Consider the following 20014-nt stretch of genomic DNA (forward strand, 5'->3'; position numbering starts at 1 on the left):
ACTTCGGATAATTGGGGCAGCCGTTTAATCGGGTCAAAATGCACTAGTCCTGATGTGTCCCAATTAACCGGAATCAACTGGGTATATATATATATATATATATATATATATATATATATATATTTTTTTTTTTTCAGAACAACCTGTAAACATGTCAACTTTTCGTTGACATTTTTCTCCTGGGTGATACTGTATTCTAAAAAACACTATATATGGAAGCAATAAATATAGTATATTAAAACTGCATTTGAGAAAGTACCTCATGAAGTAAAACAAGATCTTCCTGAGGGGTGAAACCACAGTGCAAGAGAGCATTTCCTATTAGAGTGATTAACGTCTTTTGTTCAGAGAGAGGAATACCTGGTTTATCATATAGCCGCTGCTTCAATTCAAACTGAAAATGAATGGTATTGCTTTAATGAATTTAAAAAAATCAAGATACTGACAAGTTTTACAGATTATATAAAACACTGCGACAAATATTGTAAGAAAATTTTTATATTTTCATCAATATATATAAATTCGGATACACTTATGCAGGTTGAATTAGTTGTTGGTGACTATTGTCAGGGAAAAGGGGAACACGCTTTGTAAAAAGGATAGGTGGAACAGGACCAGGGTATGTCTGCCAGGGACAAAGGTTGATGACGTTGTAGAGGGGATATCATCTTTTAAGGGGACAAAAGGTGATATAGTTGTACACGTCGGCACAAATGATATTAAGAGTAGCAGACTGGCAGAATTACTTAACAAGTACAGGTCACTGTTGAAAAAAAGCCGTAAATTAGGGTTGAATTTGAAAGTGTCTGCAATTCTGCCCAGACACGATAGGAGGGAGTATATGATGAGAGCCTTGTCGATCAATTCGGCTCTGGAAAGATTGTGAAAGGCTCAAGGGGTAGAATTTTTTTCAAACTGGTCTGTACTTGTTAACAGAAGGGACTGCTTCTACAGGGATGGAATACACTAAAACAGAAAGGGTGCAAGAATATTTGCTGATGCTGTCGAGGCAGTGTTAGGTGGGTCGGAAAACTGCAAGTTGGGGGGATACAAGGATTAATAGATTAACAGTAGCCACTAGCAGAGGTGAAAGTGATTCTTGCACCGTTTCTATTGGAATGAGTAGAAGCCTGGAAAACAAGATGCAGGATATTTCAGAGACTGCAGGGAGTCATTGCGGTACAAGTAAACACATGAGTTGTGTTAGGGTAGCTAAGAAAAAGAACAGGTGCATGTATACTTGCGTGTACACCAATGTTAGGAGTGTGGAAATAAATTTTATGAATTTGAGGTATTGCTCAAAGCATAAAAGGCAGATATTGTTGGGATATCAGAGACGTTGTGTCACACAGATATAAGGAATGCAGAACTGGAATTTGGAGAGCACAACGTCTACAGAAAGGATAGACAGGATAGGAAGGGAGGAGGGGTTAGGCTATTAGTTAAGAAACACATAAAATCCAAGGAAGTGATGCCAATCGACATCGCTGGACAGTGCAGTGTCGAGTCAGATTGGTGTGACATAAGCATTGGGAGATCAAAATTGAGAGTAGGAATGTGCTATAGGCCTAATGACTCTGATGAATATAATAAGAAACTGTACAGGGAAAAAGAGTGGGCCAGTAAATCAGAGAGTCTTATAATGGCAGATTTAAATTTCCCAGATATTGACTGGAATTTGTGGGTTGGTCACTCGCACACTAGCAAGGCTTTTGTGGATTTATTGGATGATTGTTTTCTCCATCAGCATGTTCGGGAGGCAACTAGAGGGAGTAATGCTCTTGATTTGATTATCAGTAGTGATTCATGCATTAAGAATCTGGATATAGAGGAAACTACAAATCAGGGGTCAAGTTGTTGTTGTTGTTGTTGTTATTTTTATTTTTGGCGCAAGGGCTGCTTAGGCCATATTGCGCCTATCAGTGATATGAAAGTTATATTGCGCCTATCAGTGATATGGCTGTTATGGAAACAGTCAGAGACGATCATATAGTTTTATTCGTTTAAGAAAACAGAATAACTCCAAGGGATTAGCATCGTTGCCTATGATATGAGAGAGTTTTAGAGGTTCTTTTAGATATGGAAGGAAGCTGAATGAACATTGCCGAGCATGTTTGTACAGAGTGCATTCAACAAGAATGTGCTTCATTGTTAGCTGACAGTTGCATTGAAAACACTGTGGAGGATCATTTCCTGTGAGGAGAAATAGGTGAGTAAACTGGCTGTGGCCAATTCGTGCTCTGGTTAAGATGACTTCTTCCTTTCTGTTAGTACGAAAACTAGAGGTCCATAACTGTGGTTCTGATTTTATTTCCAATAGCTTATTACCCGTTTGAGCTTGCCATAGAAGTGTCCATTGTTCCTTACATGTCCTTCGTATCATAGGTCTGTAATCAACATATGGAACGCAAGAGCCTGAAGATAATGGGTTAGATGGATGTTTTGCAGCATGGTCTGCGCATTCGTTTCCTGGGATCCCAGTGTGACCTGGGATCCAGCAGAAGATGACTACTTGCTGGCATTCCTGAATAAGAATCATCTTACTTCTTATGGTTTTTATTAAAGGATTGGTTGGTGAGGAGATGTTTTGTAGGGCTACTAATGTACTCAGCAAGTCGGTATATATTATACTTTTTTTAATGGAGCAATGAATAATATTTTCTAGGGCAAGTTTAATGGCGAATAACTCAGCTGTATAACTGCTGCATTCAGTAGGCAGAGATACAGAGATGATGTTAAAAGGGAAAACTGCTGCAGCACCTACTCCACTATCAGACTTTGATCCATCTGTGTATATTTTCATGAAATGCGGATAATTTTGTGTGTGAGAAGTATGAAGTTGTCGCACGTTAATATTTGCAAGGGAATCTTTTCCCCAGTTCAGAAAGTGATTGTCACAGGATGGATTAACCCAGGACCATGGGGGAACTGAAGTGTTTGGATCTTGGAGGACTTTTTCAAGGTGCACATTCCAGCTTTCAGATAGAGCCTGCAATCTGATGCCAGTAGGTTGGACTGATCTGGGTTTATTTCTGTAGAACATTTTAAACTGTGGATCACTAAGTATAGGCCAAATTGGATGGGTAGGCATGCTTTGAATTTTAGCAGCATAATTCAAAAGTAACACCTTTCTTCTGAGGCAGAGTGGAACTTCATGGGCTTCGGCGTAGAGACTTTGTACTGGCGATGTTCTATAAGCACCTGTAGCAATTCTGAGGGCAGAATGTTGAACAGGTGCAAGCCGCACTAGCACACTCTCCCTAGCAGAGTCATACACCGGGGCTCCATAATCAAGACGAGATCTAATTAGAGTTCTATACAGGTGAAGTAAGGTGTAACGGTCAGCACCCCATGTTGTAGAAGAAAGAACTCTGAGAATGTTCATTTTTTTCTGGCAGGTTGTCCGGAGATATTTGATATGTTCTAAAAAATTAAGTTTCCTATCAAAAATTAGACCGAGGAGGCGAATGCTACTCATAACTGAGATAGGATGATTTGTCAGGTGTAGCTCTGGGTCAGGATGCATCCCTCGTTTGTTACAAAAGTGAATGGCACTAGATTTTTGATGAGATAGTCTGTAACCATTCTGTGTCATCCATAGTTCAATATTGTTTAGTGAGATTTGTAGTTGCCTTTCAATGAAGTTCATATTCGGCGAACTGCAGGAAACAGTCAGATCATCAGCATAGAGATATGAGTTCACTGTGTTGGGAATACATTTGGTAATATGATTTATTCTCAATGCAAATAAAGTAGCACTGAGAACTGAGCCCTGTGGTACTCCTTCCTCTTGTATATAGATTTGTGAGAAGACTTCTCTATAGCGAACTTGAAAAGATCTATACTGAAGGAAGTTTTGTATGTAGCATGGTACGTGACCTCTCAGGTCAAGGGAATGAAGATCTTTTAAGATACCAAAACGCCAGGTGGTGTCAAAGGCCTTCTCTATGTCAAAGCAGACCATGACAAGATGTTCATTTTGAATAAATGCATTCCTGATATTTGTTTCAGCTTTAACCATAAGATCTAGGGATGAGCGATTTTTTCTGAACCCAAACTGGTTGTCAGAGATTAGATGTTTTGAATCCAGATACCATGTTAATCGGCGGTGTATAATTTTTTCTAATATTTTACTCAAGCAACTGGTAAGAGAGATGGGTCTATAATTGTGAGGGATAGAATGATCTTTCCCTGGTTTGGGAATTGCCAGTACATAGGAGTGATGCCAGCGAGAGGGGTATGAATGTTCAATGAATATACGGTTGTAAAAGGTCAGCAGCAAGGATAGTGATTTATTGTCTAAGTGTTGAAGCATTATGTAATATACTCCGTCTGGACCAGCAGCACTGTTCTTTGAGGAATATATAGCTTTTTGAAGTTCAATCATAGTAAGTGTCTGATTGTATGGTAGAGAAGCAGCGGTTTTGAAGTTAAGTTTTGATTTTTCAGCTGAGGCTTTGATCCTCTGAAATGACGGATCATACGAGTTCGAGGCAGACAACTGGGAGAATACTGTCCCTAGAGTATTCGCAATTTCTGCAGGACTAGAGAGCTCCTGTCCATTCCAGTTGAATATTGGTGAGGATAATGGAGGAAATTTGCCATTTAGCTGTCTTATTTTTTTCCATATTGTTCTTACATCAGTATTTTTATTTACTGAAGTCGCAAATCGGATCCAAGAGTTTTTTTTAGCTTCCTTTCTGATGTGTCGGGCTTTGGCTCTTAGTTTCTTATAATTTATAAGGTTATTGGTAGTAGGGTATTTGCGAAATATATTCCACGCTCGGTTTTTTTCTTTTTTGGCATTCTTACATTCATCGTTCCACCAATAATTTATGGGTCTGTAGGTGACTGATTGTGATTGTGGGATGGCAATAGATGCAGCTGCTAGAATTTCTTTGGTGATATGATCAGTGGCTGTGTCAATTGGGAAGGATTCAATGATCTGTTTATCAAATGAAACATGAGAGGTATACTTGGCCCAATCTGCCTTGGTAAATTTCCATTTTATTTGGTTCTTTCCAGTTGAAGAGTGTGATGTTTGGATCTTACAGATTAATGGGTAAATGGGTAGTGGTCACTGTTTAGTGGATCATCTAGAACTGTCCACTCAATATTAGGAAAGAGGATGGGAGAGCATATTGATAGATCTATTGCAGACACTGTTCCTGTTGGGAGATGGATGTAAGTGGGTGAACCAGTATTTAGGATGGTTAAGTTTTGTCTGTCAATGAGCATTTCAATGAGTTGCCCTCGTCCATCTGCATTGGGAGAACCCCACAATGGATGGTGTCCATTGAAGTCGCCCAATAAACAGAAAGGGGTTGGTAATTGCATTATAAGATTTTCAAGTTCGTGAATAGTACACGGATGATTGGGTGGTAGATAGATCGAAACAAGAGTCAGAGTGATGCCAATTGCTATTCGGGTAGCAATGGCTTCTATAGAGGTTTGTAAAGAAATGCGTCTGCATGGGACTCGCGAATCTATGAGTATGGCTACTCCACCACGAGCATTATTTGCAATAGGTCTATCTTGTCTGAAAAGAGTATAGTTTTTTATCAAAGGAGATACCTGAGGAGTCAGATATGTCTCCTGTAGGCAGATGCCCACCGGTTTATGCTGCTTAATTATGTCGTATATGTCATCAATGTTGCTCCTAAAGCCTCTACAATTCCATTGGACAACGTTGTTCATTGTTTCAATTTAGATGAAGGAACTGAATCTGACTGCTTTTTGGAAGTCTGTTTGGCACGGTCAATTTTAATCCTATCTCTTTTTGAGAAAACTGGTCTTTGGTCTATTTCATCCTCTGGATGGATCTCCAGAATGGTTTCGGTATCATCTTGATTGGAAATTTCATTAGTATCCATAAGGGAGGAGTCAAATGTCTGTTTTCGATTAGAATCTGCGTTATCTGCTTGGACGGATCTTACGGGATCTGCATCGGCAGAAGGTGGTATCGTGACTGGTGTATTGTTAGCTCTAGTAGAAATCTGTTGCTTTGAAGGTTGAGGTACAGAACTGAGCAGGGAACGAGCCCATTCTGAAATAGAGGTATTTGGAGGTATTGATGTATCAGTCTGCACTGATACTGAATGAAACTTTTTAGCGGCTTCAGCATACGTGCGTCTAGGTGTGATTAGTTGTATTTGCTTTCTTGCTTCTGGGAATGAAACTTTCTTTTCTACTTTATATTTCTGGATTTTTTTCTCATATTTACATTGTTCGCAATTTTTAGAAAAGGCTGGATGGTTACCTTTACAATTGGGGCAGAGTGGAGCCTGGGCTTTACAGTCAGCCTGGGAATGATCTTTTGAACCACAGTTAGGACACACGGGGTCTCCTCGACAGACTGTTTGTGAGTGTCCGAATTTCTGACACTTGTAACATCTTATTGGGTTCGGGATATATGGGCGAATGCGACAATGCAAATACCCTGCTTTTACGGATGAAGGTAAATTAGGTGAGCTGAATGTCAAAATTATGCTGCGAGTTGGAAGGAGTTCGCCATCTTTTTTCATCATAATTCGTTTTGCCTGTGTGACTTTCTGATCCTGCAGTTCCTGAACAATTTCTTCTTCTGATACGTTCATTAGGTCCCATTCAGAAATAACACCTTTGGATGAATTAAGTGTGGCATGTGGGGACACCTTAACTGGGACTCCACCAAATGAGGTGAGAATGAGTAGAGACTCAGAGTGTTTTGAGTTGGTGGTCTCAACAAGCAGGTCGCCAGATTTCAGTCGTCGTACCATTTTAGGGGAGCCAGCTACGCTCTCAAGACATTTTTGAATGAGGAATGGTGATAAACTACCCAAGGATTGGTTAGTTAGCGAATGCAGAATCAGAAAACTTGGGTTTTCCATTCAGGGAGCATCCGTCCTCAGTCTCTTTGGATTGGATAAGTCATTATCGGGTATGTGCAAATCCAATGTATTTGGATTTGCAGTCCTAATCGGTGGAAAATTGTCACAGTCCATGTTTTGCTCCTTTTGGCCCTGGGGGTTGGTTTTAACACCAAGATTTCCGGCCCCGCCACGGGGAGGCAGGAGCAGTGCCACAAGGTGACCCAGCGGCTAAGTTAGTTAGTTAGTACTATTAGAAATAAAAAACAGAAAGGTAACTTTCCTTTCTGGGCCTTTGCCTACTTCTTCTAGTGCAAAAGAGCTACACTAATTAATAAATAAAGAAAACGGTTGTTGAAACAAAATATAATCTCTCACTTGAAGGTTCTTTAGAGATAACGCTTTGAGATACGCAAAGAAATCGCTTGGTCACGGAACGCTTGGCACCCGGGGCCCAGGGGTAAAGAGAAGGGTTATTGCTTTCGTAAAGGCGACTACGATGGTCTGAGGCAGTATTTAAATTCTATACAGTGGGACCAACTGATGATGTTACCAACAGCAAATTCAAAATGGGAAGCATTCAAAGAACTTATCTTGGAAGCTACTAGGCTTTACATACCAACTAAGAAATATTGTTCAAGGTTTCGGCCTAAATGTAAATCAGATGAACTAATGAGACATATGGCAGAGAATAAAAATGCATGGGATACATATAAATTAACACGTGACGCAGAAGCCTATGATAGATATAAGTTGATCTGTAACCAAGTTACAAAGGAGTTTAGCCCGGCGAAGGTAGATTACGAGAAATCTTTGGCGAGGGATGCAAAGAAAAACAGCAAAGAGTTCTTTTCTTATGTAAACTCTAGAAGGAGATGAATCAGATTGGTCCGCTTGATATCGACGTTTCAATTGCTGATGATCCTGCTCAGGTAGCTAACAAACTAAACGAGTATTTTGCATCTACATTCACACATGAAGAGTTATTCAGCGAGGGGGAATGCCAGAGGTGTATTCAACTCTGGCAGTAAGCTAGATAATCTTGTGATAACTGAGAGTAAAGTGGAGCAGAAATTGTTGAAGATAAACACAAGAAAGGCATCTGGGGTGGATGTGATTTATCCAGTTATATTAAAGGATGCAGCAAAGGAAGTAAGCAAACCTTTAGCCATAATTATGAGAGCTTCCTTGGACTCAGGGGAGGTACCCATGGACTGGAGATGTGCAAATGTGACCCTAATTCACAAAGGAGGATCAAAGGCTGACACAAGTAATTATAAACCTGTGAGTTTAACTTCTGTTCCAGGAAAATTAATGGAGGCACTTGTTAAAGAAGCACTGCAGGATCATCTAGAAAAGACTTCAGTTATAGCTCGGACACAGCATGGTTTTGTTAAGGGGAAGTCTTGCCTGACCAATTTGATTGGATACTATGATGCAGTCACAAAAGAACTGGATGCAGGGAATAACTTTGATATTATATACTTCGATCTTAGAAAGGCCTTTGATACTGTTGCACATGGAAGACTGCTGCACAAATTGGAGCAGTGTGGCATTCGAGGCAAATTGCTGCTATGGATAAAGGGGTGGTTGAGGGGGGGAAGACAGAGAGTGGTAATCAATGGACACTGCTCATTGTGGACTAATGTTATTAGTGGAGTCCTCAGGGTTGAGTGTTGGGTCCATTATTGTTTTCTGTATTTATAAATAATATTGATGATGGTATATCAAGCTTAATGTCCAAGTTTGCAAACGATACAAAGGTTGGCAGGGTTGTTAAGGACCTACTGATGCTATGCTGCTGCAACAGGATCTGGAAAGGTTGAGCAGATGGGCTGAGAGGTGGCAAATGAAGTTTAACATTGACAAATGTAAAATACTACATATGGGAAACAGCAACCCCAGAGCAACGTATCAACTCTGTGGTACTACACTGACAGTGGTAGAGAATGAAAGGGACCTGGGGGTAATTGTGCAGGCAGATATGAAGTTCTCTGAGCAGTGCAGATGGGATGGAAGGGTAGCTAATCGTGTCTTTTCAATGATATACAGGAATTTTTCTAGCAGGGATAAGGAGGTGATTATTCCCTTGTATAAGGCAATAGTCAGGCTACACCTAGAGTACTGTATACAGGTCTGGAGGTCTTATTTCAAGAAGGATGTAGAGATGCTGGAACGAGTACAGAGAAGGGCAACAAGATTAGTGCATGGAACGAAGGGGTGCTCTTACGAAGAAAGGCTTAAGTTTTGCAAATTACAGTGTCTGGAGACTAGGCACTGGTGAGGTGAGGTGATCTGATAGAGGTGTATAAAGCCTTGAATGGTCTGAACATGCTCAATGCTGAAGAAATTCTGCCTCTTGCTCAGAATAATCACCTAAGAGGGCATAAATTCAAATTGAGGAAAGATAGATGTGCAGAAATTTGCCTTTAGCCAGCGGGTAGTTGGTTGGTGGAACAGACTTCCATCCCTTGTTGTGGAAGTTGATAGCCTAAATAAATTTAAGGCTCAGCTGGACAGGTATTTCGAATGAACGGAGGCGTGAAGTGGAAGTTTTTTTTTTTTTTTTTTGGCTGATGCTCTATAAGCTTGCTTTCTTGCATCATATGCCTCTACTAATGCTAATGCTAAATTAATTATTGAAATAAATTATTAAAATTAAAAAAGCAAATATTTATATATCTAAGATGTAGAATGCCGTTACAAAATTTTTTAAACTTTTAGTTAAAAGCATACAAGCATCCATCCTTAATGCATGGATATGCCAACCTATGAAAAAGTAAATATATCACCATTACAGCAGACTGTTAAAATAATGACACTCCAAATGATGGAACATTCAAGCTAATGATACATTCAGATCGAATGTTTATAAACAATGCAGACATCTTGCAGTGCTGAAAAAAAGAAAACAGCAAATCACATGATTATTGTATTAGCATTAGTTGAGGCATATGATGCAAGAAGGCAAGCTTATACAGCACCAGCTAAAAATAAAAAAAAAGCACCCTTTCCATTTCACCCATCCGGTAACTCCATATATATATTTATTTTATTCTCGTAGTTCAGCCTTATATTTATTTCATCTATCAACTTCCACAACAACAACAGATGGAAATCTGTTCCAGCAATCAACTACCATGCTGGCTAAAGGCAAACTTCCGTATACCCAGGGTCCTAAGCTGGATATCATTATTCTTCTCTTTCTTGGTGATTCCTTTCTACTCTCTCTCTCTCTCTCTCTCTCTCTCTCGCTCTCTCTCTCTCGCTCTCTCTCTCTCGCTCTCTCTCTCTCTCTCTCTTAAATTGGGAATTTCTTTTTGTTTCATTTGCTGGTGCAGCAAAAGCCTCAGGCTTCCTTGCACCATATAGCTAATAAAAATAATCTATTCTACAACTGTATTTCTTGTTGCCCTTCTCTGTACTCATTCTAGCAACTCAACATCCTTCGTAAAATGCCTCCGGACCTGTATACTGTACTGAAGGTGTGGCCTGACGATTGCCTTATACAAAGGGATAATCACCTCATTGTCTTTGCTAGAAAAATTCCTATATATCATCGACAAAACTCCATGACCTGATCTGGCAGATCATCTGCACTGCTCAGAGAGCTTCATATCAGACTGCACAATTACCGCCAGGGTCTTTTTCATTCTCCACCTACTTGACTGTAGTACCCCACAGTTGGTACATTTCTCTTGGGTTACTGCTACCCATATGCAGTACTTTGCATTTGTCAGTGTTAAACTTCAGTTGCCACTATTCAGCCCATCTGCCTAACATTTCTAGATCCTGTTGCAGCAGCATACTATCTTTATTGTCAGTAACCACCCTACCAACCTTTGTATCATCTGCAAACTTGGACATTAAGACTGAAACACCTTCATCTATATTACTGATAAATACAGAAAACAATAATGGGTCCAGCACCAAACCCTGGGGGACTCTGCTAATAACAATAGTCCACGTAAAGCAATGTCCATTTATTACCACTTACTGCCATCTCCCACTCAACCATCCCTTTATTTATGCATTGCAGTAACTTGCCTTAATGTTGTACCACTCCAAAAAATCAAAAGGTTTACTGAAATCCAAGTACAGTAAACCCCCGCTATTCGCGGCATCTGTATTCGCGATCACTGATTTAATATAAAATGAAACCTAAAAAAATGTGAATTTTAAAGCACCGTGAATATTTTCCGCCATGAAAAAACATGGGCGGCTAAAATTATCTTTCCCGGTCAAAACAGCGCTCAGTGGGTGGGTGGGGGGAGAGGGGTGACAAAATCGCGAGCGTGGATGTTTCACGCTAATCCTTGTTCAGTATGTGTTATGCACTTGTCATGGAAGGTTTCTTTGTTTGCTTTTAATTTATATGCTTATAAATTGAATACATTTATCAATTTATAAATTGATATGCTTACGAAAGTGATAAATCTACCGTTTTGCACTGTGTAAAACAGACTTTTTCGAGCATGTTAACGGTAGAAAGTGACTTTATTGTGGACAAGTTCTTTCTAATCCGTACAAAAATATGGCTACGAATAAAAAGAGAAATGTGAAAATATCAAAGAAGGTGATGACATTAGCGAATAAAATTGAGTTATTAGACAAAATTTCTAATGGTGAAAGTGTCTCCTCAGTGGCAAAACATTATAAAATCAATGAGTCAACGGTACGATCAATCAAAAAATCTGCCGTAGTGTCCGCGAAAATGCGCTAATTGTTTAAGTAACTCGTGATGTTAAATTAGAAAAAATGGAAAAAGCTTTAAATCTGTGGATAGAAGACCGAACTCAAAATAAAATTCCATTAAGTTCACTCATCATTCATGAAAAAGCAAAACTCCTTTATCAACACTTTAGCGAAACTGGTGATAGCACTGGCAGGATAGGTTTTTTTTGCTAGCAAAGGCGCTGGTTTGAAATTTCTAATAAATATTACATTTAATATTAAATTGTTTCTTATTTTCATTTCGATGCCATATGTTTGCATTTCTAATGGTCATATTATGAAGGTGCATATAATACATACAAATTTGTACATAGACAAAATTTTAGACTAGTTTTTCTTATATATTTCATACTTTGGAACGGAACCCCTTAATTACTATGGGAGCCATAACTCAGTATTCGTGTTTTCGGTATTCGTGACATTTCTCAGGAACGTAACCCCCGCGAATAGCGGGGGTTTACTGTATATGATATCAAAATTATTTTTTGCATCCAGTTCCTTTGTGACCACATCGTAGTATCCAATCAAATTGGTCAGACAAGACTTCCCCTTAAAAAACCCATGCTGTGTCTGAGCTATTACTACAATCTTGTCTAGGTGATCCTGTATCACCTCTTTAACCAGTGACTCCATTATTTACCCCAGAAGAGAAGTTAAACTAACAGGCCTATAATTATTTGTGTTACGCTTTGAATTCCCTTTATGCATTGGGGATACATTTGCACATCTCCAGTCCATGGGGACCTCCCCTGACACCAAGGATGCTCTCAAATTAAGGCTAAGGGTTTGCTTACTTCCCTTGCTGCTTCCTTCATTACAACTGGATAGATTCCATCTGTCCCAAGTGCCTTTTTTTATGTTTAACTTCACAATTTCTCCTCCACTTTGCTCTAAGTTATTATAAAATCATTTAGCTCACTGTTACAGTTTGATAAACTTCTGGCATTCACCTCCTTGAATAAATCCTCATGTGTGAAAGTAGATGCAAAATACTCATTCAGTTTATCAGCTTCTTGAGCAGGATTATCAACAGTCGAACCAACTATGTTAAGTGGACCAATCTGATTCGTACTCTTCCTTCTAGATTTACACAAGTAAAGAACTCTTCGCTGTTTTTCTTTGTATCCTTTGCCAAAGATTTCTAATAATCTGCCTTATCTACTTTGTGACTTGATTACAGACTAGCTTATATCAGCGATAGGCTTGTGGCAGAGAAGAAAAATGCATCCCATGCATTTTTCTTCTCTGCCACAAGCCTCATTAATTCATCCGACATCCATTTAGGCCTGAACCTTGAACAGTATTTCTTATTTGGTATGAAAACCTAGTAGCCTCCAAGATTAAGTCCCTGAAAGCTTCCCATTTAGAATTCACCATTGTTAACAGCATCAGTTGATACCACTGTATAGAATTTAAAAACTGTCTGAACCCACTGTAGTCACTCACCTTTACAGAAACAAAACCCTTCCCTTTAACCTTGCTGGTAGTTACATCTTTAAGTAAATTCCACATCAGTACACTGTGATCGCTGTCACCTAGTGGTTCCTTTATCTGAAAATTCTTAATGCATGAATAGTCACTGCTGATAATTAGATCAAGGGTATTACTCCCTCTGGTTACCCCTTGAACATGCTGCTGTAGAAAACAATCCTCCAGTAAATCCACAAAAGTCATGCTAGCATGTGAGTGACCAACCCACAAGTTCCAGTCAATATCATCATTCTTCTCTTTCATGGTGATTCCCTTCTACTTCTCTCTCTCTCTCTGGGTAATTCAGAATTTTTTTTTCGCCTGGTGCAGCATAAGCCTTAGGCTTCCTTGCACCATATGGTTAATAATAATAATAATAATAATAATAATAATAATAATATCTGGAAAGTTAAAATCCCCCATTCCAAGACATTCTGATTTACTGGCCCATTCTATTTCTCTGTACAACTCTTCATTGTACTCATCAGAGTCATTAGGCCTATAACATACTCCTACTCTTATTTTTCCTTTCCAAGCGTTTATGTCACACCAAACAGACTCAATGTTGCACTGTCCACCCATGTCAACTGGATGCATTTCCTTGGATTTTATGTATTTCTTAACTAACAGCATAACCCCTCCTCCCTTCCTACCCTGTCTGTCCTTTCTGTACAAATTGTACTCCCCAAATTCCAATTCTGTACTACTTACATTTGTGTAACACCACGTCTCTGATATCCCAACAATATCTGTCTTTGATGTCTTGATCAGCACTTCAAATTCATCAATTTTATTTACTATACTTCTAGCATTAGTGTAAATACAAGTAAACATGCACTTGTTCTTACTCTTAGTTACTTTAACACAGCCCATGTATTTACTTGTTTCATTATGACTCCTAGCAGCTCATGAAGATCCCAGAAACTTTCTCTCTAGGCTGCTGCTCATTACAATAGAAGCAGTGCAAGAATCACTTTCGCCTCTGCCTGCAGCTACCATTAATCTTTTAGTCTGTGAATTGGCCCAATCTAGCAGTTTTCTGACCCATCTAACACTGCCTCGATAGCATCAGCAAATATTCTTGCACCCTTTCTATTTAAGTGTATCTCATCCCTGTAGATGCACAGTCTCTCCTGTTAGCAAGCACAGACCATGCTGAAAAAATTCTACCCCGTGAGCCATGCACAATCTCTCTAGAGCCAAAGCTCTCATCATATAGTCCCTCCTATTGTGTCTAGGCAGAACTGGAGACATATTAAAATTTAACCCTAACCCGCGACTTTTTTCCAGCTCTGACCCATACTTCTTCAGTAAAGCTGCAGATCTCTTACTCTTAAGGTCATTAGTGCCAACGCGTACAACAACATCACCTTTTGCGTCCTTAAAAGATGATATCTGCCCTACAACATCATCAACTTTTGCCCATGGCAGACATACCCTGGTCCTGTTCCAGCTATCAAATTTGTTTGTTTGTGTTTCTAATTTTGAGAGTCAATTCTGCAGATATCACAGATTATACCACTGTTTTACATTTATTTTAAATTAAAAATCCCACACTATGGCTCTAAAATTAATAAACCTCATATAGAAAAGGAAAGAAGAACATTAAAGCTTGATATAATCCAAACTATTAGATTAGGGTTACCCAGAAAGTTAATTCATAAACCCATGAATTAACAAGATAGCACAGAGAAAGACGATATCTCTGTGCTATCTTGCATTCTAAACTTGATATAATAAAGAAGTGTATTAATGGCAGAATATAACATTGGATAGTCAACATGTTTATGTATAGTTAATAAAATTGCAATGATAATCTCTCTATTTCTTATTTAGCCTCATTATTTCTGCATTAAATATATTGAAAAATAAATAAATATTAAAAATAAAATATATATATTAAAGTTAATTAAAAACTTTCTAGATAACGGAAAAATCTAAATATCCGCATCTTGAACCTTTGAAGATTCCATTATTCTGAAAGTCTACTGTATTTAATTTACTCAAACCTATCAAAGGCTTCAGTCTGGTGTTTAGTCTCAAAAAGTCTTCAATCTCAATTGATTCAACGAACAAAATGACACCTACACTGCCTGTACTAACCTGGTTTTCTGTTTTTTTTTTTTTTTTTTTTTTTTTTAGTCCTCTTTTTTAGGATTCCTTTGACTTCGTTTCACTTGGGGAAACTAAGTCAAAGGAAGTCACATCAGCCCATGCTCTTTTCTCTGTGATGTGCAGAAATTTTGCCGGTAGAAATAAAGTAGAAATTATTCCATTAAGTTACAACTGTAGCTTAATCAAAGGCTTAATATTGTACTAAAGTTTGGTCACTCCATTTCAGAGATGGTGTGGATATCTTAAAAAATTATACGTCATTTTGTTTATTAACAGATTTTACAATTTCTAAATTAATATTCTGCCTCAACTCAAAGGAGAATTTTTCTCTCTGCTTGCAGTTTTATCTAAAACGTCAATGCTCTACTTCTGAAATGTATATAAACCAATTTTATCTGAGGAAAAATCTACCTACACTGCCAGTAGAAATAAAATACATACCTGGTTTTTTTTTTTTTTTTGTTTTTGGCATCTTTTTTAGGATATCCACATTGTCTCTGAAATGGGGTTTCCAAACTTGAGTAACTTCATGGAACAATTACCTTTTTATTTCTGCACATCATATAGAAAACAGCATGGGCTCATGTGACAGCCCAGGGAAAGCAATCATAAGACATTTGCTCACACTTCCCCAGATTTTCAGGGGAAGGTAGATGTGCTAAATTTTTCACCAGTGGCCCAATGCATCTCTGTTTTTGCCCAATCATACGATCACATTCCTCCCTCATACTCAAAAATGCTGAATATGCTTTTAAAATTCTTCCGAACAAACATAACAGCATTATTTAACGCTCTGAAGCCCGGGCATGAAGAGCTCTCTGATCTCATGTACAGAGAGAAGATTTTGAGTACTCTTCTTCTTCTTCTATCCAGTTACGAAAAATCCCTCCATTCAAAGTATGACCTTCTGAAATGGACACTTTATTTTTGGGGTTGTCACAGACATTCTCTCAGATATGCCAGACAAGTTGGTCCTTGAGGTTGTCACAGACATTCTCTCAGATATGCCAGACAAGCTGTACTTGCTACCTGGGAGTCTAAAACGCTGATGGAACTGATATTCGGGTGACACTCAAGTCAAGTGGACCCAATTTCGGCGAAGTCCGGACGGTCTGTGACAGCCAAATCCTCTGCTTGCACCTTCACGATGGTGGGACTGTTAGTAATCCTGGGTATAACCTCCATGCACAAGCACATGGTGGGTGACCACCCAGGTGTGAACCAATGTAAGCAGGGGTCGAGGTGTGGCGCCCACATCACAGGGAGGAACGTCGCCCCTCTATGTTACCAGGCAGTACTAGGTGGTAGATGACTCTCATCAACCGGTGAAATACCACCACTTTCCTTATTGGAGGCTTGAAGTAGTGGAACCCATGTTTAGTCTCTAGAGCTAAGTTCCGGTCAACCCTTCCTTATCTCTTCCATCATGCAGTATGATTGATGACTTTTGAGGTTATGATGAACGTCGTGGCGAGATCCAATATTCCTTACATTTCGAGGGTACAGCTCTAAAACAGTTTTCGCAGGCCGGCCGCTAGTTAGTACACCGGACCGAACCTATTGGTAACTCTCTAGGAGGCTTCCGGATCAGCTAGTGTATAATCTTGCTACCTCTACTCTGCCAGATAGTGACTGGAGGGAGCCCGAGTAGTGTGTATGCGGGGAGCATTGTCGAGACCCCGTTATGTCAAGGATCTGGGTATATTCTTACCACATGTACGCCATATCCAAAAATTTCATTACTTCATACAGCATGTCCCACCCACTATTTCTTACTATTGAATACACCATGAATTGTCAAACTAATAGAACAAGCTTATCTGCGAAAAGATCTAAACCTCCCAAGGACTTCCTAATTCATTTCACAAATATACGTGGTCTCAATTCTAATCTAAACGACGTCCATTTCCACTTGCAGTCTGCCAAACCACATGTACTTTTTCTGACAGAATCTCAGTTATCGGTTGATTCAACTACTGCTCATCTCAGATGTCCAAATTATTCGCTGTATGATTCCTTTCGCCTCAAAGGTGGTACTTGTGCATATGTCCGTTCTGATATTCCCTGTCAGAGACTTGGCAATTTGGAATCTCCTCTCTTTGATCTTCTCTGGCTTAAAATCTCTCTACCTCATTGTGTCAAATTCATCTGTTGTCTCTTCCGTTCTCCCAACTCCACTAATCACTTGGAGCTCTTTGACTTCCTCTCATTGCAACTTGACTTTCTCCAGTCCAACTTTCCTAAGTGAGGTAATTTTCCTTGGTGATTTTAATGTTCACAACTCCAGCTGGCTTCTGTTTTCTAGTCACACCGACCCAGCAGGTCGAGATGCTGAGACTTTTGCAATTACTAATGACCTAGCACAGATTTTTCATTTACCTACAAGAATACCGGACAATCCGAATCATACAGCCAATATGCTTGATATTTTTCTCACAAACAACCCTTCTAAGTACACGGTCGAAGTGAGAGGTCCTTTAGGCACTTCAGATCACAACTTGGTGATTGTCTCTTCTCCAATGGAACCTTTATCTCATGGCTATTCCCAACCTCGTGTTGTTTGGCATTACAAGAATGCAAAATGGGATGATCTGCAAGAATTCTTTTCCTTGGTCAGATTACTGTTTCAAAATTTGTGATGTCAACGTTTGCTCAGATCGTGTCAGTGAAATTATTCTTGCAGGAATGGAATCCTTTATCCCACACTCCACTTTAAAATCTCGTCCTTTATCTAAACCTTGGTTTTCCAATAAATGTGCTAAGGCTGTTCGAGAGAAGAATGTTGCATATCGTAATTGGCTTGTTTCTAATTCTTCAGTTTCATTTTCTGCCTACACCAAAGCTCGCAACAATTGTAAAGCAGTTATTAATCAGTCCAAACTAGAGTTTGAACAGGCTAAGAGTAGAAAACTTGCTTCTTGCCCTAATAGTAGCCGAGCATTCTGGTCTCTTGCCAAAGCTATTGGCCGCAACTTTTGCCCATCTCTGCTTCCACCTCTGTCCAAACCAGATGGTTCTGTTGTCACTTCAGCCAAGGATAAAGCTGACCTGCTAGCATCCCATTTTTCTTCCAGCTCCTGTATTAATGAACTTGGTAAAACACCTCCCACCATTCCCAACACAGTCCATTCAATGCCTCCTGTGGTCGTCCGTCAAAAGGATATCAGAAGGATTTTAATGAATCTTGATGCTAAGAAAGCTCCAGGTCCTGATGGTATTTCTCCACTTGTTCTCAAAATCTGTGCTCCTGAACTTACTCCTATTCTTTGCCGCCTTTTTTCACTTTCTTATTCCAAAGGTGTTTTTCCTTCTGCTTAGAAATTTGCTCATATCCAGCCAGTTCCTAAAAAGGGTGACAAATCCCTCCCATCCAATTATCGTCCCATTGCAATTACTTCTACTCTTTCTAAAGTAATGGAGAAATCAATTAACCGCCAACTCTTAAACTACCTAGAAACCTTCTGTCTGATCAACGATCACCAGTATGAATTCCATCAGTGTCGATCCACTGGTGATATCCTGGCTTATGTTACCCATTTATGGACTACTTCAATGGAAAGGTTCGGTGAAACACAAATAGTTGCTCTTGACATCTCAAAGGCTTTTGATCGTGTTTGGCATAAAGGTCTTCTAAACAAGCTTCCATCTTATGGTTTGCCAACTGTTTTTAGTAATTGGTTATCCAGTTTTCTCTCTGATCGCTCACTGAGGGTGATGGTAGATGGCTCTCTGTCTTCTAACTTCTCCACTAATGCCGGTGTCCCCCAAGGTTCAGTTCTTTCCCCCACTCTTTTCCTCTTGTATATCAATGACCTTCTTCCATTGACTGGAAATCCTATCCATAGTTTTGCCGATGATAGCACATTGCATTCAACTTTCCGTTTTGAGAAATCTTGTCCTGCTCAATCAGCTTCAACTTTTCGAAAATCTGCTACCAATTCCTTAAATGCCGATCTTCAGGTAATTCTCCAGTGGGGCAAAGACAACTTAGTTGATTTCAACCCTTCTAAAACTCAGTCTTGTCTTATATCTCGCAAAAAGGATTCTTCTGCTCCTATGTTTATCTTTAGTGACACTCCAATTTCTAGTCTAAAGGCTATATCTCTTTTGGGGATTACCCTGACTTCTAATCTCTCTTGGCACAAGCACATTACAAATATTGCTTCCTCTGCATCTAAAAAACTTGGTTTTCTCTTTCGCTCTCGGCGTTACTTTTCTTCCAAACAGCTGCTCACTCTGTATAAATCGCAAATCCGCCCTGCCATGGAATATTGTTCCCACATTTGGGGTGGTGCCCCCAAAACCTCTCTCAGGCTTCTTGATTCCATTCAGAAGAGGGCAGTTAGGTTAATTAATGACTCATCTCTAACAGAGTCTCTCCACTCGCTTTCTCATAGACGCACTGTTTCTGCTGCATGCCTCTTTTACAGATACTTCCATGGGCATTGTTCTTCTGAATTGGCTTCTATAATTCCCGCTCTCTCTTTCAAAACAGTCCGAACACGTGCCGCCACCAGCCAACATCCATTTATTGTCCAACTTCAAACCCACAGAACCAACATTTCATCTTCCTCATTTATTCATTCAACTGCCATTTTCTGGAAGAACCTTCCTTCATACGTATTTCCTGAAAATTACAATCTACAGAAGTTCAAGTCCAATGTCAACAAATATCTTCTTTCGTCTTCTCAACCTCCAACCCAAGCACGGTACTAAGTACTATAGGTTCTAATACCTCTCGTGTTTGGGATTCACATAAAAAAAAAAAAAAAAAAAAAAAAGACTATGCATGTGCAATTATTCTTTCTATTGTATACATTCTGTGTTGTTGTGTTGGGATTTAACAA

At 39.3% G+C, this 20014-nt stretch overlaps 1 protein-coding gene across 1 annotated transcript in view; it reads right to left on the reverse strand.

The window, feature by feature from the left end:
- The window catches only part of Epg5 (ectopic P-granules autophagy protein 5), a 1526775-nt gene that overhangs the window by 504399 nt on the left and 1002362 nt on the right, over nt 1-20014 (reverse strand). Inside the window, exon 33 of the mRNA XM_090380318.1 lies at nt 260-394. Coding sequence (XP_090236444.1) covers nt 260-394 — 135 coding nt within the window. The remainder of the gene's footprint in view (nt 1-259; nt 395-20014) is intronic.

This window comes from Mastigoproctus giganteus, chromosome 8 (genome assembly GCF_048544385.1).
Source record: "Mastigoproctus giganteus isolate SK-2022 chromosome 8, ASM4854438v1, whole genome shotgun sequence".
Lineage (NCBI taxonomy): Eukaryota > Metazoa > Arthropoda > Arachnida > Uropygi > Thelyphonidae > Mastigoproctus > Mastigoproctus giganteus.